Raw genomic sequence first — 24,551 nt, 5'->3', positions numbered from 1 at the left:
TGGATATTTACATGCTTGGTATAGCACTTTATTTTAGGTGTTTTCTTCAATATCTATTATTTATTTATTGATTTATTGATTTGTTAACTTGACCCTCATGTTTTTGTTGTTGTTTATGTTGTATATGTTGTTTATATTGTATTTGATACGGTTTAATATTGTATATATCAACGGACGGGCCGCCGAGTAATGACATTTCAATTTCCTCTGTATGCAATGCATATGGCCCAATTGACTATAAACACTAACTTAACCTTATTTTGAGGGACAAAAATAGCATTACTCATAAAAAAATCTAATTCAGAAAGACAAAAAGACAGGAAGACGTATAAAAGCTTCTAGAAAAGAACTCGAATAAGTTTTGTTCAGAATTTCACCAGTCTTTTACTCCGAACGAAAGTATAGGATCAGAAAGGTGTTTAAATTCAGTTTAGATTCCTCTTACTGGTTCATCGGCTTGAGACTAATTTCATTTACTTTTCATTCACTATCCTTCTCCGATTCTGTTTTTGTGGGCGGAGCTTCTTTTTTCTGCTGCAGGGGGTTAGAAGCACATGACACTCTGCACCTCTGTGTGTGGTCGCCTGACTGGAAGTGAATAATTCAGGAATAAAGAAAGTCTCTAACAAAGAATCCGGTGTCATCTGCATGGAGAGAGAGAAGTTCTGCCTCCTCTCGACCGCTCCTCTGCTGTAGAGATGAATCACGTTTGAAAATGGGCAATTCTAACGTTAATCTATTTAATGACCACTCAGGTGTTCCTTTGTTTCAAAAAAAAAAAAACCTTATCGACAGTCGGTATTTCCGTCGGCCATTGTGTCCTAATGAAATAATCGGATTCACTTCTCATATAGCTGCAGCGCCAACTCTTCTGGAGCACTTACCCAGACTGCATTTAGATTAGAGAAGCAGAGCTATTATATTGCACTGAATTGAAATCATATTGAGTTACTTAACTCAACTCCAGCAATGGCCGACTCAAGCTCAGCCCCAGCAGAAGTGTCAATTGGATTTTCTCACAGCTCAAGTCCTCCACCGGACTGCATATCCAGCATGTGACTGTAGAGCACTGCAGGAAGAAGGGACGCTGTTGAAGCACACCTCGCAGGAGTCTGACGGCTGTAGAAGTGCATGTTGAGTTTAGGAAGGGCTCTGACCAGCGTGTCCCAGAGATGACCTAGTTGGCTCATGTCTCTGTGGTATTATCGGCAAAGGTCAATATGAAATCACCACTTGGTGGCTTATTTGCTTGTGAACATCTGCCAGCACAAAAGAGTTGAACAAAGCCACGCATGAACACGACTCTGTCATGACGCAGCCGTGTCCCCTGTGTTCAGTTCGCAGAGAAGTTCGCTGAGTACAAAGAAGCGGCTCGGCTGGCCAAAGAGAAAAGCCAGGAGAAGATGGAAATGGCTACGTCTCCTTCCCAGGTAGGTTCCATCCCTCTGATTCGCAGCACACTCCATTGTAATCGACCTAAAAATAGCACATTTCAGTTTCATTAATTATCAGAAGAGACAGTAATGAAATAAAAATCACTGTCATTACATTATCTGCTTCTGACCTATTTTCTTTAATCTGCTCGCCGTTTAAGCGTCTTCAGTCAATGTCAGACATTTTTTCAAAATGAATATGGTAACACTTTCTGGGCTACTCTTTTTTTAGTTTTACTGATTTTAATCTTCTACAATTTAAAATATGACATTTGGCTGATGCTTATCAAGTTCTCACTGTCAATATAAGATCATCATGTGATGTTCTCTTGAGCTAATGCTGCGTGGATTGGAGCAGAGAAATCTTTGGCGTCGTAAATTAGATAGCTTAACTGTGGTGCGAGGTGTTTTTGTGTACTAATACTAGAGTGTTTCAATCCAAGTGGGAGAAAATTAGCATTTCACAGGAAACTCTCGAGAGAAATCTGTTCTTTAATTTACAGGTAGTTAAGAGGCTTCATGTCCGGCTCTGCTCATTATAGAGGCGAGGAGAGCCGCCCCCCTCCAGCCTGCGCTCTATTACGCGCGCTATTAATGCCGAAATGAGCCGAAATGCTACTGTACTTGGTGCTGCCCCGGGGAGAGAGGTCCTGTTGGAACCAAGTGGACATCTGCACGCACGTCAGGGGTCATAGGCTGAGTGGCTGGCTTGATTTTACCTTTCCTAAAACTGCAGCCTGGCGGTCACATGGTTTTGATATGGCGTCATGGCATCAGACAGAAGCTGTCGGTGTGGGTTTCTTCACCAAATATTATTCATGCAATAAGTCTTCTTCAATGAGTTATGTTAAAAAAGGCTCTCTTTTTTTTGCATCCATTTGGACCATGATTCCATGTACCTTGTACTATTTACTCCTCATTTTAGAAGAACAAAACCGCAGAGACAGCACAGATCTCAGCAACTAAAATGAAAATGCAATTTCATGTTAAGTGTTCAAGTAAAAAAAAAATACAATTAAGGGTAACATCAAAATTAAAAAGTGTCTGTGGTGGCCACTTGTCAAAAATACATCATATATATATATATATATATATATATATATATATATATATATATATATATATATATATATTAATCCGAGGCAGGCATCAGCAGCAATGCAGCTTGAACTCATGTCAAATATTAAACATGGCGTCCAGTGAAGAATGCCAGATATTTGGTCGGCTTATCTTGTTTCTTGTCCATTTGGGAAGTGCAGACTGAGTCATTGTGTCACTGTATTGTGTCCAAGTCGCAGTCCTAATTGCTTTGTTTTATGTCAGTGCAGCAGTGGAATGACTTGTCCCTGGAATAATAGCAGTTTGGAATGGGATTTGAAGATGAGATTAGACTTTAATCCTGCAATTTCATACGGCTACACTTCCTGCTTTTAAGTCATGGAATTGCTGTTTGCATATGTTTCATGTAGGATGGTTTAGAATCACGCATCTGTTTACTATTTAAGCTACTTTTTACTCAATTTCCAATATAAATGCACAAACTGGGCTCATACTGAAATTTGTTTTTTTTTCTTGTCTTATTTTTCACATTTGAAATATCATTGAACAACAAAGAACAGTCTGACAAAACCTTCAAAACATTTGCCAAATCCAGATGAAAGTACACATATTTCTGCTGAAGTAGATTTTGTAGATTTAGTAGAACGTTTTGTCATAGCTAAACAAAGCATTCCACCTCTCTCCAGGAGTCTCCAGCGGGTGAGCTGGCATCACCTCTGACCCCAGTGACTCCGCCCATGGAAGCGCTGAACGGCACGGATGATCTGTGTGACGCCACTCCTAATTCAGAGAATCGCCCGGAACCCTCGCAGAACGCACTGGCCTTTGCTCACAGGTACGAGCCCATGACTCAGGCCAAGACCTTGAGCACATGTTAGGTCTTCCTCTAGGACTCCACCTCACATGAAATTGATGTTGTCTGTGAGCTCAGCGTTTGGTTCTGATGTCAGCGTGGTGGTGTTCTCCCTTAATTCATTGCTGCTCTCTCGTGTCTTTCCCTCCAGGGAGCAGTTTAAGACTTGTCGAGTCTGCTCTTTCTGATAGGGGTCTCTTTTCAAGTCCTGACTTCTGCAGCATCATCACATACAAAACAATTAGTCGTCAGGCATAATGTGGGGTCAGACACAGGGAGAGTCGTCCTTATAAAACCTCATTATTTGCCTGTTTTCTCAAGATTAACGCGCACCACGACTTCAGAAATGTGGGTGGAGTGGTGTTATTTTAACTTGCTTAAGTGACATTCACACTTACACTTTACACTTGGACGAGTGACGGTTGTATCTATAGGAGTTTCTCAAGACTTGGGAATTGCTTAGTCATCATTTTTTTAAATGAGCATGCTTGTACACAGAAGTATTTGCAATGCAATAATGTTTTAAGGAAAAATATATATTGACTGTTTCCTTTGTTGATGCAACCAGAGCAAGTGACAGTTTCACATCTATGCATGCGTCACAGCTGCTCCTTGTCACTGTCATGATATATATATATATATATATATATATATATATATATATATATTCTGAAATTCTGTGTACCTGATATTATATTGCTGTTTCCTGTCTCCTGAGGATTGTTGTACTTATTATATTGTGTTTGCCGTTGTTAAATCTGATTTCACCTGTCAAATCTGAGACTTTTAGGGGTTGATTTAATGGAGGTTTGTGTGTAGGGCTTCAGATCGGTACCTAGGGATTAATCAGAAATGCAGGCAATGGTTTGTCTTCCAGGGACGAAGTAGCGTGTGCACCCCATTGAATATGTTTGCTGCAATAAATATGCAAATGCAATGATTTGCAATGCACAGACTGAGTGATAAAACCTGAGACCAGATTTGTCTACACTGCCGGAGTCTTCTAGCATGTTTCAGATGCAGTGTGTAACTGTCTCTGTGTCTGAGTTCATGCTGACGGTGGCATGGACGTTGAACCAGATAGATTTACATGTGATTTATGACTATTTTAGAGCTTCATTTACGCTATATGAAGCCCTTTTGTTGTTGTTAAATGGTCTTGACTTCAGTATAATGTGAAGCCTATTTCATGACAAGCAACGTCCAACAACCTCTTATTTCAGGACTGCTGTCCAAGGTCTTGCTAAGAGGGTTCATCTACCTTCAAATGGCCATGTGGCAAACCTTGAAATGCACAGTCTGTGCTTCACTCAGTCATCTCTACTTTGTTCCTGTTTTTAACTGAAAGTGCAATCACAGTGAATCTCCTGTAATCCATGGTGCTTGACTCTACGCTGCAAGCGCAATTCAGCGATCTTTGTAAATCATCTCCTTCACTGCTGAAGCAGCTTGAGGAGTGTTGTAATCTGTAGTCAGATGGATGCAGCTCATTTTCAGATAAAGAGTCGACAATAGTTACCACAGTGATGAGCATAAACACAGGGAACTTATGGAAGCAAAAAAAAAATAAGATAAAGAATGAGGCGTGTGGTGTTGAAGATATGAATTTCATACAGCCTGGGTCATGGAGGTTTTGTTTGACAGTCAACAAGAGACTGCAGAACAAGGGTATCGAACTTGACCACACAAGGGACCAACATCTTAAACAATGACTCCAACAAAACAAAAACAAAAAAATACTATAATAATAATATTTTAGAGATTTATCTCCATTTGCTAGCCTGTCTTGGGCTTTATTATTATTGATTTATTTATTTTATTGTGTTTATTTATTTAATTTTCAGAGCTATTCCTAGCTCTTCTGGGCCTATCAAATCCCTTTGTGGACCAGTTTTGGCCCTTGGGTCTGAGTTTGTCACAAATGATAAGTTCAGTTTTACGTTGGTCAAACTAGTTAAAGTGCTATGCAGCATTTGTTCAGAGCCTCTTCATTTGTTTTCAACGTAAACATTAACAAATTATTACTTGTTAATGTGTTGTGTCTAATAGTAACCTATAACAGACATTTGACTTCTTTGAAGTTCTACTTTTGTTGGCAGTAACATTTGCATAAAATGGTTCAGTGCCATTGAATTTAAACGGCTTAAAGAAGTTGTTTTAAACCCTGAGCCACCTCAGGACACCCTTGTGTTAATCGGTGTAAAATGTGAGAAAATAAAAATGAAACAACATATTTATAACTGGAGTTTACTCTTGCTGTAACGTGACAAAAAAACAACTAGCATCATATCTGCAGATCCATGACTACTTGAAAACGAACATTCCACTTTGTCCACAATGATATTTATTTCGTTAAGGTGCTGTGTGAGGGGAACAAATGAGTTCTATAGTGATTATTACCTATTTTAGACACACCTGGTGGACAGGAAATGCGGATGGTGATGAGTGATCCACTATATGAATCACAGCTGCAGCAGCCATTATCAGTGGCAATAACTAGTTCTGGTTAAATGACATTATTAAAAAAGGGTTTTACTTGTGTGATGTCGTATCTGAAGGTGCTTTTTATGACCTTTTTGTAGTTTTACAGCAGATTATTTCTGCATGAACGACTCTGTTATTGTACCTTCTGATTGTATCACCACTGATCCCAGAACTGTATTCATCACTTTCTATCTAAGTGGAAGACAAATATGTCCTGTAATAGTTTGTGATGATACCGACCTACGAGGTCCATGATGAGGTGTTGATGTAAGATTTAGCTAACTTCCAGTGAGTAAAAGAGGCTGGAACAGAGATGAGACCGGTGTGTGTGGAGCAGAAGAACATGTAGAAGGGATGTTCTTTTTTCTTTGAGCTACTGTGACTTAACAACCGCACACATCTGCTCATGTACTCGCCGCAGGCTTCCAAAACTGACCTGTAGCACAATGGGTCGATTTATCTGTGAATAAAAACTGTTTTTTTTTTCTTCTTTTGTAGTCAACTGTTCTTACAGCCCTTTGAATCTGTAACTTTTATCTGATCAATATCTTTATTTATTAAAGATTTCAATCATTTACCTCATAAATTATCAGTCTTTTATTTGCTTGTTTTGTTCATACAATAGTGATTTATTAAGTGCAACAACGTGTCAGCCACACACAGTGAGAGAACATTTCTGGAACTGAGGAAATGGTTCATGACTGATGCAATGGCCACAAAAAAAAAAAATGTGATCGTTTCATTACGTGTTGTACCGTTCATAGAGGTTGTATTTGAAGAGAATTCATCACCGTTGTGCTTAGTGTATCAGTGTTCTGTGTAGGCAGGTGTGTGGGCGTGTAGGGGTGAGGAGGAGCCAGGATGATGAGAGACAGCAGCACTGTCAGAGCTTTCTCAGCATATAGCAGGACGTAGGCGTGTTGACGGCTCCACACCCAGCTCCAGGGCCTTCAGTTGGGCCTGCCTTCTTTCTGTGAATGGTGGAGAGCGCAGGCATATTTTAAGTTTGCTTGTGTGAGTGTAGACGGCGCAGATGCCAAACGTCACAGTGCCACGGGCGCCTCCGTTCCTCTCGCGCTGCCATGGCAACTGCGCTGCCTCCCTGCTTCTTGAAGGACTCTGCTAGGAGGAAAGGACCTACCTGACAACCGCAGTGGTCAGAACCGCAGCAGACAGAAAGGCAGGCGTTTGTGAAGAAATACACACAAACCACATTTGATATCTTTTATTCAAGTCAAGCAGAAAATAATTCATTCGATTGACTTATACATCAAAAAGAGAAGCACTTGTTCCCACTTGATGCGTCCACGCTGCCTGGAAAACTAGGTCGATTTAGCTTGTCTAGACTACACAGTTCCAAGTCAAGGTCAAGCCTATAGTCGAGCGGCTAATTGAAAATAAGCTTTATTCACATCACAGTTGCAGAGCAACTTACCACATCCAGCCGCCGTCCTCACCCTGGACTCTGAAGCCTCTCAGCCAGACTAATGAAGAGCAACAGCAGTGTCCAAACATCTCGCTTCGCTCAGCTCGTTCTCTGCCCGCCGTTCTCGCCGTCTCTTTCCATCCTCACATCTTGACGTCCTGCCTGCTCTCCCGCGCTCTGAGCTGCCGAGTGGGGTTTATACGCTGGTGGGGCTGGGCGCCTTGGTGACAGCATCACTCCATATGTGTATGTGGTTGTGTGTCAGTAGCTATGTGTAGGATGAAGTGTCATCTCCCTCCTATGCGTCATACACGCAGACACACTTTTCACGGGGTGGGGGTGGCTGTTGTGTAAGAAGTGAGAGTGTCGTGGGAGTCCAGAGTGAATTAGATCTTGGCTTTTTCTCCTCTACTGCTCACAGAGTGGGTGTTGTGGAGTACTGCTGCCTGCAAGTGTGTGGATATCTGTGTGTGTGTCAGTGCGGGGGTGGATGTAACGCACAAAAAAACCCTGCCGTTGTGGGTCATACACAGACTCACAGCACTCCTCCAGCGAGATAAGCTGCCTTTTGTGGGGTTTTTTGGGATGTATGTGATGCGACTATGTAGGAGGAGAAGCGCCTTTTCAAAGGCTCCTGCCTGGATCAATGTCAGCGTCGCTGCTCAACGCTGTTTGCTTCGGCTGATACAATTTCCGAGCTAAATTCGACTATCAGTGGGCGTTATGTAAATCTGAATTGCATCCTTCAGCTAGCATATGAACCAGCGGAGATGCTGTATAGCAGCACTCTCTTCCCATGCAAACGCTTCACTTGGCTTCTTAGCTGTATATTGAAAGGTCAAAGGTTGATCGCGGAGTTCACCTGACAGTGATTTGCAGGACTGAACATTAGTGAATTCACATTTATTTAAACTAACAGTATGGCTCTGATCATGTTGAAAGCCAGGTTTACTTCACTTGTTCACCTGGGGCTATTGGTATATCACATCTGAACAAGGGTGATACCCACAACACGGCAATGTTGCATGAGTCTCGGGAAATTCATGTAAACAGTGTATCAACAAAAGCTAGCAATGTTGCTACCAACCTGGTGAAATTTAAAATTTAAAAACAGTCCAAAGGAAAAGAAACAAACCAAGAACACGGCGACTTGCTGTGGATACACGAACAGGGTTTCAGTTTGACATCAGAGCTCTCAGGTTTCGACCTCAGCTCGTGGTGTGAGGGGTGATGGTTTGTGATGGAGTGAGGTGTGAGGCAATGGCAGCTGTGGCGACAGCTGTGACTGTGTGCCTTTGGTTGTAATTATTGTTTATTAAGACTTGTGAATACTGAGGGGAATATAAATTGTGACAAAAAAATTGTTCAATATACAGTAGTGTAAGGCCGTGTTTTTCAACCTTTTTCAGGGCACACCACCAAAGGAACCCTGGCCAAAGCTCACTTGTGCTTAAAATCCCATAGAAAATCCCTATTCATTTGTGAAAAACTGTAGCTACTGACACTCTATTTTGCCAGGCTGTTTCGAGAAACAAATGGCAGAAAATGTATTTGTTTCCAAAGTGTCCAGAAAGAGGCAGACAATATGGCAAAATAGATTATGATTTATTTATTTACTTACTTTAAATAACTGTTCGATCGATTTTATCACATTTTTGCGTGATTTTATTGTAGTTTTCCAGACAAATCCTAAGCATTCTCCTGAACTTGCTTCATAAAAACAATTATCTCAAACAATTCTCTCTCTCATTACATTTTAGAGCACATTTATTTTGTTGTGCATTTAGTTTTTTGCCAACTTTTAAACCACAAACCAAACTTTGACAGTCCATGAGTATCAATAAAGTTTTTAGGTAAGACGTCACATTAGCCGTTCGCTCTTTGGCGTATCGGGTCCGATAAGGATCACTCCCTCCATCGTGTCGTGGAGGTGTGTGGTCAAGTTAGAGGCGCATCAGGTTTAAAAACAGCTGGAAGTCGTGCATTAGACAGGCTTCTTTGCTGTGAGTGTGTGGGAAGAGGAGCGCCGCGCACCACAGCAGCGCTGCTTTGACCGAGGGACACACCAGCGCATCAACACACTGCAGCTCCACAGTATAGTGTGTAGAAAGCGAATCCATCTGATCTCCTCACCTTGGTTGCTCCTCAACGCGTTGTAAATTGTCGTGATTTAACAGCATCATATCACCCACCTCTATCTCCGGACAAATGAGGTGAAATTGGATCATTTTCCCACGGCACCCCTGACACTCTCTCACACTCGTGTGCCGCAGCCCCCCGGTTGAAAAACGCTGGTGTAAGGGAAAAATTATGTAATATATTAAATAACTGAATGTATAGAATGTGCAATCCTCTCATACATTAAATACAAACACACTGATATTAAAATCAAATAACAGATCTGAAGGATATCCACAGTGACATCAAAAAGACTTCCTAGATCACCAGCACTGATGTGTTTAAGCAGTTCTACTGCGTAAAAATGTGTCACTCTTTATTCCATTTCCATCAGCCCCTTTCTCGCACTCAGCTTCTGTATCGCAAAATTCATTTACATTTAATCTGTATCTTCTCATCTGTGAGTAGCTGGAGTAGATTAGACTCCAGCCAGTCTGAGGATATAATCTCAGATTACAACTCATGAGGCAGACAGCTGCTTTCACAGCTTCAGGCCAACAGACAGGGACCTCCTGCCTGGGTGCCTTCCGCCGGAGCTTCTGACTGCTTTGTCCCATGTCATCCATCCTCTGTCACCTCCTGCGCTCACGAGCAGCTTATCTCAATAAAGTGATATGAATCTGTCTCACGTCATCTGTGTGTGTGTTGTAGCCCCACCATGACAAAACACTGGGAGGCTGAGCTAGAGGCGCTAAAAGGGAACAACGCCAAGCTCACAGCGGCTCTGTTGGAGTCCACGGCCAACGTCAAACAGTGGAAGCAACAGCTGGCTGCTTACCAGGAGGAAGCAGAGCGGCTACACAAACGGGTGAGCGGGAGCAGACAGCAACCTTTTATGAACCCGCGAGAGGACATGACGTGTCACTGGTCTTCATATGTCTTTCTGGATCTCCTCTGCAGGTGACAGAGCTCGAGTGCCAGAGCAACCAAACACCAGCCATCAAGTCCCAGAAAACTGAACTCAACCAAACAATCGAGGAACTGGAGAATACTCTCAGAGATAAAGAAGAGGTCTGTGCTGTTGTTGTTTAAAGCGCACCAATGGTAAAAATTGCTGGTGTTGGAGACTCTTCAGGTTCTTTTGAAGAAGACATGAAGATATATATATATATATATATATATATATATATGTGTATATATATATATATATATATATATATATATATATATATATATACACACACACACATACATATCTGAACAATATCCACAGAACTTGAAGTAACCTATAGTATAAATATTTATAATTTCTCAAACTGATCGATAAAGCTCATGTATTGCGCTTGCTTCATGTCCTCCTCTTCTGGCCATCGTAGTTGGAGAAGTGGAGTGTTGTTGAGATGCTTAAATATAATATAATATAATATAATATAATATAATATAATATAATATAATATAATATAATATAATATAATATAATATAATATAATATAATATAATATAATATAATATAATATAATATAATTTCAGGAAATGGAGAAGCTGAAAGAAGAATTGGAAAACATGAACGACCTGATGGAGCAGAAAGACACTCTTACGCAGAAACTTGAGGTGAGTCAGAGAACTTCACATGACATATGTCCTCAGTGGCCTCGTCCTCACCGGTGCCGGTGCTTGTCCAGGAGACGGAGCTGCGTGGCCGGGTCCTGGAGGAGCAGTTGGCCGGGGCCGAGCAGCGGCTCGAGGAGAACCAGGAGGAGCAAGAGAACTTCAGGAAGAGCCTGCGGACGCTGCTGGAGATGCTGGACGGCAAGATCTTTGAGCTGACGGAGCTCAGAGACACACTGGCCAGGCTCATAGAGGAAGCCAGCTAGAAGAATGTGAGCTGCAGAATCTGACACAGCCATATGAGTCCACGCACCTACTCCAGTCCCCACCCACTACCACCCACTTTCCTCAGAAAGGTTATAGTTCAGACACAACACTGCCCCAGTCGTGATTCTTGCTTAAAGTGGGCAGCTATTCCCTCGTCTTCTCCACGCAGGCTCCAACTCCACCACCGCAGGCAGCACAGGGACTACCTCAGCGAGCCTTCTGATTGGCTGGTGTGGAAGAATTGTAAACATGTCTGATGAGGCAACTGCCCTGCAACCCACTGGCATCCACCTTCACCCAAGTCCACACGGATAACTCCAGAACTGTGCCTCAGCGCCGCCTGCAGTTCAGCTGGAGAACTGCACCTCGTCTTTTCCTCCACCTGAAGGGGAATGTAAGTTACAAGTCAAGCGGAATTTGCTGTAAAGACTCAATGAACTGCGCCAAAGCTGCGAGATTCACCCAAGATATCACCCTAATACAGATGCTTCGATCCAAAGTGACTCACTGTACAGCGAAAGAGTCCCACTTGAGTGAGAAACTGCCAGCATCCCAGAGAGTTTTGAGGACACAGAAAGCCTTACTTTCGGGGCCTGATGAGTGTTTGGACAAAGAAAAAATATTTTGGTGGTTGTTTCTGCTGTGAGAATGAGTTCCTCCTATATACATATAAATAGATAATATTAACCGCCACTCCAACAAGATGATCGAGGAATCGCATCTGCATCGTTTGTGCCATGACGAAATTGGAGAGGAATCCCTGCTTCCACCATTGCAGTCAGCCGACCTGTCTTCCTGCCAAACTCAGTGTGCTGTGTGTTTCTGAATAAGGCCTGACCCTGACGTGTGCCTTCACGTGCACACATAAAGAGGACACTTTGTAATATAGAATTTGAGTGTGTGTGTGTGTTTTGCGTTGTCAGAGAGCGACTCTTGTGGAGGCCAACAAACACACGCACACACACACACACTGAGCAATACCAGACAGGCTCTGTACAACACTTCTATTTAACTCTATCAGGTACTATACTCAGTGGACTCATGCAGATGTGTAACCCCTTCCTCCCTCCAACCCTCCTCCCACACACACACACACACCTCCCCGACCAACAGATAGTGTACTGCTGATGACCGTAAACCTGTGTTGGTCAGAGTAGTGCATGGCGAAGGGCTTACGGAGTGTCATCATCATCTCTCAACTGCTCATGGATATTCACTCCTCATGAGCAGAAACAGAACTCTTTTTTACTCAGAGTATATTACCGCGCTAGTGATAATGCTGTATGATACTTTCTACTTGGCATTACAAATGAAAGGCGCCTCAGTAGAATGCAGACACACCACCACGCGGCGGCTTATTGTTGTGTATTAACCAACATACCGTCCTCACAGAACATGTATATTAAATCTATATTCTAAATCTATATACTCCTGTCAAAGCAAAATAGTCAACGCCACGTGTAAAATCTCACACTTAAATTCTTCAAATCCACATGACATGCTGCAACTTTTGAGGTCTTAAATATGTTTGAGCACCTTTTTTGCACTGATTTTATTACACTTTGTAGCAACATGAATTATTGATTTACATTCGTGTGCCCAGATTTTTGCTCTAGCCACACACACACACACACACACACACAGGTTAATACACTGGAACAAGGCCTGAGTAGAAGAAAATGTTGATTGTTTAACACAGAGTGAACACATTAATATTCATGCTATTGTTGATGAATGCCTTTGTACAGTAGTGGAATAAGCTTTTCATTCTCTTGTTTTGTAACTTATGGTATTTAATGTACGTATAATTATGATTATTGTATCCAGAGGTATGAGAAGACTGGCAATATTTTTGACTATTTAAAGTAATTTTAAACTAAATTAAAGAGGTACCTCAGGCTTCATGATGCTAGGCGGATGAACAGATTCCTCAGAGGTTGGTGACAGATGGAAGAAAGATCCTTTCTAACCAGGAGAAGAACACACATCTGTGAATGGAGAAATGCTATGTTTTATATTCAAATACAGTGGCCGCAGAATTCTGTGTGTGCAAATCCCACTGCTTCTGTTTGCTTCTTTGGCGGGGTGTCTCCTTCACAGACCAGGATTTATGTCCACTTATAGTCGGACACCACTCAAGCACACAGACACACAAGAGTCATCTGTACATCTCTGTGTGTGGACACGCATTTTTTGCAACCCTTTTTCAACCCTCCTGTTTAAAACTCTGACAGAGACAAAGAGATTCAACAGCAGCTCGCATTGGTAAAACCGATTTTTATTGAATTGCAGGGACAACAATGCAGTTCCAAACAACAATTGTGTAATGTGTCCGCATAAGACTGCAATGTCTGACAAGTAGTCCTCAGGTTAAGATTTCATTGTATCATTGTGTTGTTACGGTGCATTTGTCAGTCAAGCGAGTGTTTACGAGGCATGTGCCAGACCGGGGGGAGAGGGGTGATGAAGACGCTAATGGAAGATACCGATTTGACCACAAGGAGTTGATGCAAGGACATCTAAAGCTTCATTTTAAGTCAGGATAAAGGTCATCTCATGAACTCCCCCTTTACTTTTGTGATGATGTAACCACTTTCCATGGACTCCGCGGCTGGTGCGTCCCATATGGTTGCAGCAGGTTTGGAGCGTGACTGCGTGAGCACCAGTAATATGACTCAGCAACCTCCTACCAAGGTGCTTCTGCCCACAGCATGAGAAAGTGATGTGAAAAGAGGAAACAAAGACAAGAGAAAGAGAGTGTGCTGCTGGCCCACGGTGACTCCCAGCAGAGCGGAGAGAATCCAGACGCCTACCTGCCATCCATCATTCCACCGAGCGTGACCATTCCAACAGGACCTCCACGGACCGCCCACTCTCACTACTGCCACGACCTCAGCCTCCCTGAGGGCCCGGGCCTCCAGCTCTCATCACTAAACTGTTTCACCCACAATCTACTCCACTTCAGCAGCCCATATGCTGGAGAGAGGCACAAATCCACTGGAGTAGTCGAGCTAAAATGATGCAGAACAAAACTACTACATTCAGAGACACTTAAAAGGAAAAGTTAGCAGATTTGTTTGAGATTCAAAACTGATAGGTGTGAAAAGGGTCTCTCACTGACTCCTGTTCAGACCGACCATATTTGCTCGGGAGGCAGGAGACCGTATAAGTGCCATAACATGACGGAGAGGTGGAGGTGAAGGACATATAAGGAGGTGTTCTGTCTCTGGTGGATAAAGCTCACTAGGTGGAGGAGGTCAAGTATGTTGGGCTCTTGTTCCCTAGTGAGGGACAGAGGGATCCACCAGTCTATGTTCCCACTCTCAACTGTGGCCTGGGGTGATGATTAAAAGATAGTTGGTGCAAGTGGCTGGAATGAGCTCTCTGCCCCACGCCATGCTAGTCCAGGGTGACCTGTGAACAGTTCTGTACCCCTGAAGAGCCGGGCGCCGTTCTAATCTCATGGCTGTATGAACGCTCACGTTCTCAGATCGACTGTCTTTCACAGTGGCTGCTTCAGACGGTTACACCTCCAACCAAAAAAGTGAGAGGACAGCGTTGGAATGTGGCCCCCAAAGTAGACATGTGATGGGTCAATAAACTTCGACCCTCAAGCATGTGGTAGAGCAGCTTATGTCTTAATTCGCTGAGTCAAGGTCAAACTGTAATCTGATCAATAAATAAACATGAATGCAGGAAAGGCAATGATGAGTCGTGATGAACTGGTGTAGCAGGACAGTGCTGCGTGGAGAGACAACTAAAGGACAGACTGACCTTTCTGTGAACCGGTATTGAGTCAGACTCAACGTGATTGAGCTCTCAGTGTGTGCTCGTGTATAATACAGCTCTCTAAGTGCATTAGTCCCGTGAGTGCAGTTCACTGCTCTATAACACTTCTCCTCAATGGGTCTAGCTCTCCCAGTCTGGCCCGGACAGCGCGTCGTCCTCAGAGTCTGACTCCGGAGACGCTTCTTTGATGCGTCGCAGGGCCTCGTGGATGCTCCGGGTCAGCGGGTCGGTGGACGCTGGGAGCTCGTCTTGGTCTTTTCGTTCTTTTCGAGGGACCCGCCTTAGCTTGACTCCGCGGCGGATCTGGGCTAAAATGTTGTTAGGGTCCTCCCCTTGGGGAGGGGGCAGCGACCTCTGGTCAACCTTTTTCAGGTGGAAGCTGCCTCTCTTCAGAGACGCTAGCACCTCGTCCATCGGTGAACTAACTGGGGGAGAGAACATTTAGACACCATGAGCGTGAAATAACTAACTCATAAGAATATGATTGAATATCTGAAAACAAGGTTGACCAGGTGGTGGCCTCAGTACCTCGCCTGCTGTGGCTCTCAAACTCTGGGGTCTTTCTCAGTTTCTTCCGGGCACTCAGCAGTTGGCTGCTGTCGAAGAAGCGAGGGATGAAAGGGCCGATCGGCGAAAGAGAAAGGTCTTCGTGTCCACTGCAGCCCGGAGTTGCCGATGGCGACCACTGCTCGGTGACTGGGAGGGGCGGTGGTGGAGGAGGCGGGGGTGGAGGCGAAATTGGGGACGACAGCAGTGAGGAGAGAGAGCAGGGGGAACAGGTGGAGTCCGCAGGACTTGGAACAGGAAGAGGGGGAAGTGATGCTGCCAGGCCCGTGACAGGTTGGGTGGTGAGAGTGGGGCTGGGGTCCGTTTGGACGCTAGTGCTGAAACACCGAGGCTGACCGGTCCCCTCCTCCTTCTCACTCCCAGCCCCGACCCCTCTGCCAGAGTCTCTCCTTCTGGGGTGAGCGCTACGGAGTCGAGTGGACTTCAGTATCACCTGACCTGGGTACCGCTGGACACAAAGTCAATGAATCGGAGTGGATAAGGTTAAAGGGTCAAGCAACTCATCCATACCTGCTTGAAGGACCGAAGTCTGTCCAGAGTCCTCTGTCTCTCCTGACTGACTCGGCGGTTCTTCCTCTCCTCGTCCTCCTCTTCCTCGTATTTCAGCTGTGACATGAGCCAAGTCTTATAAACGGGACGCTTGTTAGATATCAACATAGACCCAGGTGATATCTACCTGCAGGAGCAGGGAGTCTTTGAGGAATCCATGACTTTTCTGCTGCTTTTGCATGTGGTTTGACACACAGATTTCCTATGGAACAGAATCAAAAAATATGATGGCTCCTTGTTGCATTAAAATCTACCCAGCAAAATAATCCATTTGAAATGTCTGTGACAGTGTTAGTTTTCAAAAATCTACTTATGATGTGGAAAATAAGACTTGAGATTTTACAAACATGAGAAATTTTACATCAACAAATGAATGAATGAAAATAAATGTGTAAGTTTTAATTAAGATACAAAGCTAACTTCAACTTAACTCAACCTCAACAGAATTTCAAAACTCTAAATGAAATAGTCACATTTTATGCGTGACTAAAAATGTATTTATATATTCTATCATATCTAAAAATGTTTTACATTATAAATTAAAAAGGCATGTTAAAGAAAAGAATAAAAATTGTATTTTATGTGACAAAAAAATGGAATTAGCATTATCAAAATAATAAAAACATAGATAAAGGGGGAGAAATGAAACGCTCGAAATTTTTAATATAAGTTGTAAAATTAGAAGTACCATTAAAGGTCTTCAGATTAAAAGGACAATATTTACATTAAAATGGCAATAAACAATGAAAGAAATTAAAATATTTTTAAAAAATGAAAATCATTAACAGCAGGATTGTTTCAACATCACAGGAGGCACTTGAAACACAACACAGTGTCACATTTCTACATGGTCAGTCACACTGAGTGCAGCAAGACAGCCACACTTTTACACATTTCTAAACTGCTGGGTGCACAGGGAGGAGACTGTCATTTCTTTCAGCATCTATCTCAAACACTCGTGAGCATATTTTGGGGACTTACAAAGGATGAGCTCCCACATAAAACATGTTTGACCTAAACAGGCAGTAGGACGGGTCAAGAGCAAGGGTCGGCTCAGGGTACAACGTGCACCTACTCTCTTGTCCTGCAGGTAGGAGCGCTTGGCAGTGATGCGTCCTCGCCTGGCCTCCAGCTGCCGAGCACTGAGCTGAAGTCTTCGAAGCTCTTCCTTTTCTGCAATATCAACCTCTGTTATATCATCGGCACTTTGAAAGGTGTCATAGTACACCACCTCATCCTGACGTTCTGCAAACACATGCACATATAGCCATGTAAGAACACGTCTGTCACCCCACGACCTCTTCAACCTCTATTCTGAGCTCCCGTCCTTGTATCAAAATGAGACAGTTGCAACCACACACACGAGTCATCAGCAACGCATCAAGATCTCCACCATCTCAAGAGTGGAAGTGAAAGTGAGTACAAGCTTTTCACTGCACAGCTTCACAGTTATATCAAGGCTTACTAGTGTCACGGTTATTCTGACCAGCAAAAGAGCTCTTCCAGCTCAGTGTGTCTTCACACCTGTCATCTGCCGGCGAACGCTGTCCAGCTGAGCTGTGAGAAGCAGCTCTTCACACTGCAGGATCTCACGCTGGATGTCGTACAGCTGCAGCTGGAGCTCATAGTACTGGGACTCCATGTGGTCCAACAGCACTATGGCATCCTCACCGCTGCACAAGCTCTGCATCTGAACAGACAGGAACACAACTCTGGCTCAGTTACATGGAGACTGATGGACTAGAAAGTGGAGATCCATACCTCCTCACGAAGTGCGTGTTTCCTCTGCTCTAAACAGATTTCTCTGGCTCTCTGGAGTTGCAGGGTTTCCTTGGCAACAGAGTAACGTAATCGCTCCATGCGCTCCACCGCTGCCGTCCATGACGACTTGCCAAACTTGCGCTGGTCCACTTTCATGCGTTCATATAATCCTGCACACAGACACACACACACACTTCTTAGGCTCGACTTCATGATCGCGATCAATCGGTTTCTTCATTGTTATGGAAGGGCATCATCTAGTGGCCAAACTTAGCAAGCACAATTACTGAATTAAACCGCAGTGAAGTGGGAGAAGGAGCAGGAAAACCAAGGGGGAGTGAGGGGGCGTTTGCCTCCAGAGCTTTGAGATCAATAGCTCGTCCTTGTTTCTTCCTGTCTGTGTCAAAGCACAGCTGTCCGCACCACCTCATTAATACTAAACCACATCACCCCTGGCACTCAGAAGCCAACACGAGCCAATCCATGTCCAACACTGATGCCAGCATATGTGTGCGTGTGTGATATAAGTGGGGGCCAGGTATAAGCACGCTCTAACAATGGCGCATCAATCCTTGTGGCACATTACCTTTCTGAGCTCTGGCAGTGATCTCAAAGTATTTCACAGTGAATTCCTGGATGTTGAGAACAGCCTCCTCAGCTTTCTTCTGCCAGTCAGAGTCCTCCTTCTTCAGAGAATCTATACGCCTGGGGCCCAAGAAGTCATTTGCCATGGAGATCTGAAAGGAGAGAATGTTTGTGACTTCATGGCTGTTTTGTTATTGCGGTGTCAGAGTCAACATTTTATAATTCAAAATAATAATAATCATAATACAATTCAATTCAACGTAATAAATAGTATTTTTTTTTCTCCAAAAATGGAGTGTTTTATGTGATGGGGAGGTTGTGAGAAACGAACTGTGTACGAAGACAAAGTTCTATACTTTTTACATTTAGGGTGAGGAGCTGTGGCTTTTCCCAAACAAATATACCCACTACATACTTTTTGAAACATTTATTTACGTTTGATTACGTATTACGGCAAACCATTAAAGTTAAGTGCCATAAACCCTTCTTATTTTTAGTTAGTGAGAACGCTAACAAGTTCAAATGCGTATGTTCAGTCATGGCATTTAACATAAAACAAAACCAGCGCTTTGTCCGCTACAACCGGAACTGCTGTCATGACTCAGCGTGGCTAACGGACATTTACGAACTTATCGTGGCCCCCTGAGAATGTATTCGGTGAACGAAAGAAAACGATTGCAACAGAAACACTGGTTGAAAATTCACAATACCACAACACCTACTCGCGTTTATATCGACCAGAAATGCCGTACAGCATTTAGACCTCTGCGAACGCTGTCGACGTCATCGCGCGGTTCCATGGTGTAATGGTTAGCACTCTGGACTCTGAATCCAGCGATCCGAGTTCAAATCTCGGTGGAACCTGTATTTTGACTTAAGTAGTTCAGCTCCATTTACTAGACCAAAATATACACTAGACTATTGGCTTTTATGCAACAAGCCTTTGTGCATTTGGGAAAAGTCCTTTCATCACATATTCTCCACTGAAAACGTTAATATTCTAAGGTGTGGACAAAATGATAACTGTCATTGCCTGGTTGGAAAATCACTCAAAACATGTGCAATCTCAACAATTTGAGATTGCACACACACATATATATATATATATATATATATATATATATGCAAATTGCTGTTAACACTTGAATAATGCTAAAGTTATTTAGAACTTTTATACCTGAATTTTAATAGCTAAAAACGTGGTTTGAAAGGTATGTCTCTTTAGTCTTTGTGTGTCAATGTTTAGGGTGACGACAGTCCAAGTGCCTCAGCCACCTCTCCTTTAACTGCAGACTGTTCCTATTTGCATGACAGGCAGATCTCTCTTTCAATGGTTGTTATTCAGCATATAAGGTAGAAGGTCGGTGGATTACAGCCCTTAAATGGCTGCTGACATCAATATTAATATTACTGCAGCTAGTCATTTTAAATCCGATGCTCTCTTTCTTAGATAAGATTGTAGTGCATGTAAAAACTGAGGAGAAACACACCACGAGAGGAAACACCCACTGTGTCCTTGACAACACGACAAGGGCTTAAAGCATTTTCAGAGCAACTCTTTCTTTCTCTGCTCTGCTGCGTTCCCCGCTGATCTCAGCATCCCCCTGTTCCTGCTGTAAACCTATAGGACCCCACACACACCATGACTTATTCATGTCCCTATGAGGAAACCGGAGACCGACAGGGTGCTATTTTAGCTGTGAGCACACCCTTCAGCTCCCACTGAATACCTGCCGCAGTCCTGGATAATGACAAACAAAATCCATGCTCTCCGTCTGTCATGCTTGCGGTGGCTCTTGTAATACAAAGTGTTTATTACTGGTGCCTTGTGTGAGTCACTAGACTAAATATAAACGTTCCATCTGCAGTGCGATGCCTGGTCAAAAGCCTCTCCAGCACTCATCCATCTTATCAGCCTCTCATTTAGCCGCCCATCCCAGGACTGTCGGAGAATTAAGAAGAATGCACCTTTAATAATTGAGCATGAGAATACTTTCAGTGAAGGTCTGTAACATTTTGTGAAGTGTTCACATTCTCTTGAATAATTCATATCAAATGAAGTGTTTCAAGCCAAGCGGGATCATGCCAACTCCACAGGCAGAATCCTCTCTTGCAGAAGCACCTTACTAGTGTAAGGGGGGAGTTACCTTGATCTGTTGCCGGCGCAGCATCGCCAGCTCCCTCATGTCTCTGAACGGCTGCAGCAGGTACTGATAAAGCTGCGTGGAGGCTTCCAGCAAGCAGTGGTACGCCTGGTCCTCCTTCTCGTACAAGTCCAGCAGCTCCACCATGCTGTCCATGCTCTTGTGCTTCTCCAGCAACTGCATCAGAACCATCGCATGCAAAAGCAATTCAGGGTCAAACATTTATAGAGGGGGGGCATTTCAAAGTTCGGATCCAGACTGGACTCATATTTATGATGTTATATGTTATAATGTTATGAATGTTGTTATGGATGTTAGGATGTTTATAATGTTATTTATGATGTTATTTAATTCGGCATGTAAGTTGGATGAAGATCACTTGCAAGAGACTCAACCAGTGCAGTGCTAGTTCTTGTGTGTGTTCTACCAGAAGCCTATTGATGATAGACATTCCTCTGATGGACTTTGTTTATGGCTAAAGAACCGTAATGTTTATTGAATGTTTGGGAAAAGAAGAAATCGTTTTTACATGTATTTGATTTGGAAGGTTCAAAAGAGCTTGACTATCTGAGAATATTTTCATAATGCAAGATGTTTTGGCAGCAAGAATGATGTCATGAGAGCCAGTTTTTTACTTCACAATTTGGTCAAAGTTGTGTTCCACTTATTTTCCAGTTCCAAAAGAAATGCAATCATGTCATGTCCACTGCTTTCCAAAACCGTGCTGTTCATCTTCAAGGCGGGTGGGAATGCATTAGCTGCAGACATCAGAATGAGAAGCTGACATGACACAGCTTTATTAAATCTAGCTGATCACGCATCGAGGAGCAAGAAAATGGTGTCTCCTCAGTCACAAGGCCCGGTTGGACAGGACAATGGATACGATGCTGCAACAAAGGACTTTTTCAGTTTACAATACTTTTGATAGCTTCATCAGAGGTAACAACAGGCCAACTGCTCCTTGACGCATTGTGTATTTTCAGTGTAATTCAAGACACAACTACATGTTTTTCCATGACCTGTATCCAGGGACTGAGCTGTGAAAACTGAAGAGCTTGACTGAGGAATTAAATTAATGTGTCTCCACCTTACCCCGGATCAGCCTGGTGGCCTACAGGCATTGGTTTTCTGCCACCTATTGAACATGAAAGTTGAGCGTCAACCTAGGCTACATGGGGAAAGAGATGTCGACAGTCACTCTGGAATGTTCGCTAGTGGGGTGCACTTTCCTGCGGACATTTTAGATGTTTTTGGACAGTGAAAGGAAATCCGAGAGTCACAGAAGCATGGAACATTCAAACTCCACCCTGGATGGCAGCATGGAGCCCAAGTATTCATACGTCATTTTTTCAAGTTTTCAGATATGCAGTCGGAACAACACAGAGTGCAAAGATGCGCATTGGTGACACATGCTGAACTGTTGTGACAACAAGATTATTAAAGAGCAAACGCAGCGCACAAACGCAGTTGAGAGAGTCTGCTTCGCTGCTGGGAATAAGATCGATACACACACCAGACTGAAAAATTCCTCGAGGCCAGCAGCAAGTACTGAAATAGCCATTAACTCAACCCTGAAATGGAGTCCGAGGATCAATAGGACAATGTGTGTTCTGTGTGCGTTTGGTGGGCTCAGCCTTTAACATTATTTAAATGAAGAGCAGCAACGTGTGTGGAAACAGCTGAATAAGACTGAACACCAAAAGTGGTTGTGCAGCTTTAAACCCCCAATATTCAGGGTGAGATCTGCAGCCGATGCAGCTTCCTGTTTCAGGTTTTCTGTATTCATGTGTGAACTTTTGAACTGAGAAATTGAATGCAGACTATACCAACTATACACAAATAATGACTTCCTGCTGCAGAGGCTTATATATGCAGCATGTTTACTGTTTCTAGGAACTTGTGGTATATAAGGACTAATAATAAAATGAGTTTATAATCACAAAAACAGAGTAAATTCAGTGAAAATGTAGTTAAATCTGTAGTTACACTCATGGTTGTGTCACTGCAGCCCAGGCTACATGTCTGTTCATATATAGTAGGCCATGAAATAAATGAAAGCACATGATGGATGTGTGTTATAAAACCTCCGGAGGTAAAAGGTTAAACTGACTGGCTTGTGAATTTGTGGTGTGCTGCAGCTAAACCCGAAGATGAACACAGTTGTTTCAGAATATGACAGCCACTGCGCCGCAGCATCCCTGATAGGCCACTGATACAGGCTGATGTATCATCCCCAGATTAGCATTAAACCTCTGACAGCAACACACACAGCATGGAGGGCTTTCAGGCTCTCAGCCGCACTCCTCACTGAATCAGTGGAGCATTATTGATCCGCAGGACATATAGACGGCTGCTATATGACGAATGTTGATGTAAGCATGCGCTAATCGATGCACTAATAAGGCTGTTGCATTAAAGTGACATAACACCCTGTAAATGATTCTTCTTGAATCCCATTACTTAAACATGACGGGTCACTACGTGTGTTTTCACAATAACTAGGGCTAAGTTCCAAACTGCATGGATTTGGTGAGTAATCCTCATGTAAGACACTGGTCAGCCTGCTGCCTTCACTGACCTAGTTTGAGTCAAATCCTTGTGCATTTCTACGATTCAGGGCTATTTATTATTAAACTGAACTGGCAACTGTTGTGTTTATACTTTGCTATTAGAGTGTGTTGGATCAGTCCCTCACCTCCTGCAGGAGTGTGGTTTCACGGTGCAGCACCTCTTCATACCCAGACTGCTTGAGCTCACTCAGACTCTCGTAGTACTCATCCGGATCGTCGTTTTCCGTGAACAGAACCTGTGACAGAATCTTCCACCCACAGGTGTCCAGAGCATGTCCCATGTAGACCTGCAGGCTGCTGCACAGGGCGTCCATTTCCGCCTCAGACACTTCCGCAGACCCAAACAGAACGGTCCACATTCCGCCAGGTTCCTCCGGAAACTGTGGCAGGCAGGGCTCCAAATCGGAGTTGACGGAGCACAGCTGCTGGTGCACCGCCCGGAGGTCCTGGAATGAGAAAAGTCCTGCCCAGCTGCAGTCTTCTTTACTCAGGTCCAGATCTTCCAGGGTCCACGTGTCCAAGATGGGATGCAGCTCCTCATCTGGTGGAGTCAGCAGCTCTTTAGGAGGACCAACCGGAGGGGGCGAAGGCCTGACCACAGTTTTAATCCGGACAGGGCTCTGTCTGGAGCTGGAGCCGGACCCCCTGCTGGGACTCCTCAACAGCTGATCCCTTACGGGACTTTCAGGCCATTTTGTTTTGTCCCCTCCCTGACTGCTGGTCCCTAATGGAGCATCCCTAGCGCCAAGGCTCCTCCTCTGCACTGTCCTGTTATGACAAGTGATGGCAAATTTACCCTCCACCTCGTTCCAGGCCACAATAAAGACGAACTTGTGCTTCTCCTTCTCCTCGAACGCGTTAGGGCGGACGGACACCCAGCCTGACTCCAAGTGATCCTCCATCGTGAAAGACATCGCTGCCGAAGCGATGCACAACAACTCAGCCGATCAGCACTGGGATGTGGGATGTTCGGGGACAGACGTGTGCTCGTCTGCATTAAAACATGCTTCGAACTCGAGAAATATCCAGAAATGCGATATCAGACCCATAAACTCGGTCCGTGTCTGAGTCTCGACTGTCGTCCGCAGAGACTCGCTGACATAAATACACAAACCTTACATGTCTATGATCCCCGCAACAGCATCCATGTCTCCGATCCAGAGCCTAAACTCCAACCGTTGAGTGCAGCTGTGAAGCCCCGATCGTGACGTCCGTTATCCAAACACTTCCTTAATACAATAAATCTATCACGATTGACCTAAAAACATCTTTTCGCGGGGTGGCTTCGGCTCAGACTGTAAACACTGGTCTGTTTCCGTCGTCCTGCAGGACCACAGA

General features: G+C 43.8%; 2 protein-coding genes and 1 non-coding gene across 6 annotated transcripts in view; 2 read left to right on the top strand and 1 right to left on the bottom strand.

The window, feature by feature from the left end:
• Window positions 1-14,269, top strand: part of homer1b (homer scaffold protein 1b) — a 24,222-nt gene extending 9,953 nt beyond the window's left edge. For 2 of the 3 annotated variants that reach the window (XM_053869995.1, XM_053869994.1), the window contains 6 exons: window positions 1,338-1,430; window positions 3,179-3,327; window positions 10,085-10,241; window positions 10,334-10,444; window positions 10,904-10,984; window positions 11,056-14,263. In XM_053869995.1, the coding sequence (XP_053725970.1) occupies window positions 1,338-1,430; window positions 3,179-3,327; window positions 10,085-10,241; window positions 10,334-10,444; window positions 10,904-10,984; window positions 11,056-11,247 (783 nt within the window). In that variant the 3' untranslated portion in view covers window positions 11,248-14,263. Of the gene's footprint in view, window positions 1-1,337; window positions 1,431-3,178; window positions 3,328-10,084; window positions 10,242-10,333; window positions 10,445-10,903; window positions 10,985-11,055 lie in introns of all 3 variants that reach the window. The other variant, XM_053869993.1, reaches the window with a different exon arrangement.
• LOC128762116 (junction-mediating and -regulatory protein-like) lies at window positions 13,515-24,551 on the bottom strand. 2 transcript variants are annotated; one of them, XM_053869991.1, is made up of 10 exons: window positions 23,339-24,551; window positions 20,647-20,820; window positions 18,501-18,651; window positions 17,915-18,084; window positions 17,678-17,843; window positions 17,229-17,398; window positions 16,281-16,355; window positions 16,115-16,210; window positions 15,566-16,052; window positions 13,515-15,462 (listed from the first exon to the last, which is right to left on the bottom strand). In XM_053869991.1, exons 1-10 carry the CDS (start codon window positions 24,125-24,127, stop codon window positions 15,158-15,160), a joined length of 2,583 nt encoding a protein of 860 aa, XP_053725966.1. In that variant the 5' UTR covers window positions 24,128-24,551; the 3' UTR covers window positions 13,515-15,157. The 2 variants fall into 2 exon arrangements, with proteins under 2 accessions (XP_053725966.1, XP_053725967.1); XM_053869992.1 differs by having other exon boundaries at window positions 17,229-17,326.
• trnaq-cug (transfer RNA glutamine (anticodon CUG)) lies at window positions 19,292-19,363 on the top strand. The gene has a single exon. It is a non-coding gene; the product is annotated as a tRNA-Gln (tRNA).

The sequence above is a fragment of the Synchiropus splendidus genome, chromosome 7 (assembly GCF_027744825.2).
Source record: "Synchiropus splendidus isolate RoL2022-P1 chromosome 7, RoL_Sspl_1.0, whole genome shotgun sequence".
In the NCBI taxonomy this organism is placed as follows: Eukaryota; Metazoa; Chordata; class Actinopteri; order Syngnathiformes; family Callionymidae; genus Synchiropus; species Synchiropus splendidus.
Note: the sequence above shows the minus strand (reverse complement) of the source record. Positions and strands in the feature narration are given on the sequence as shown.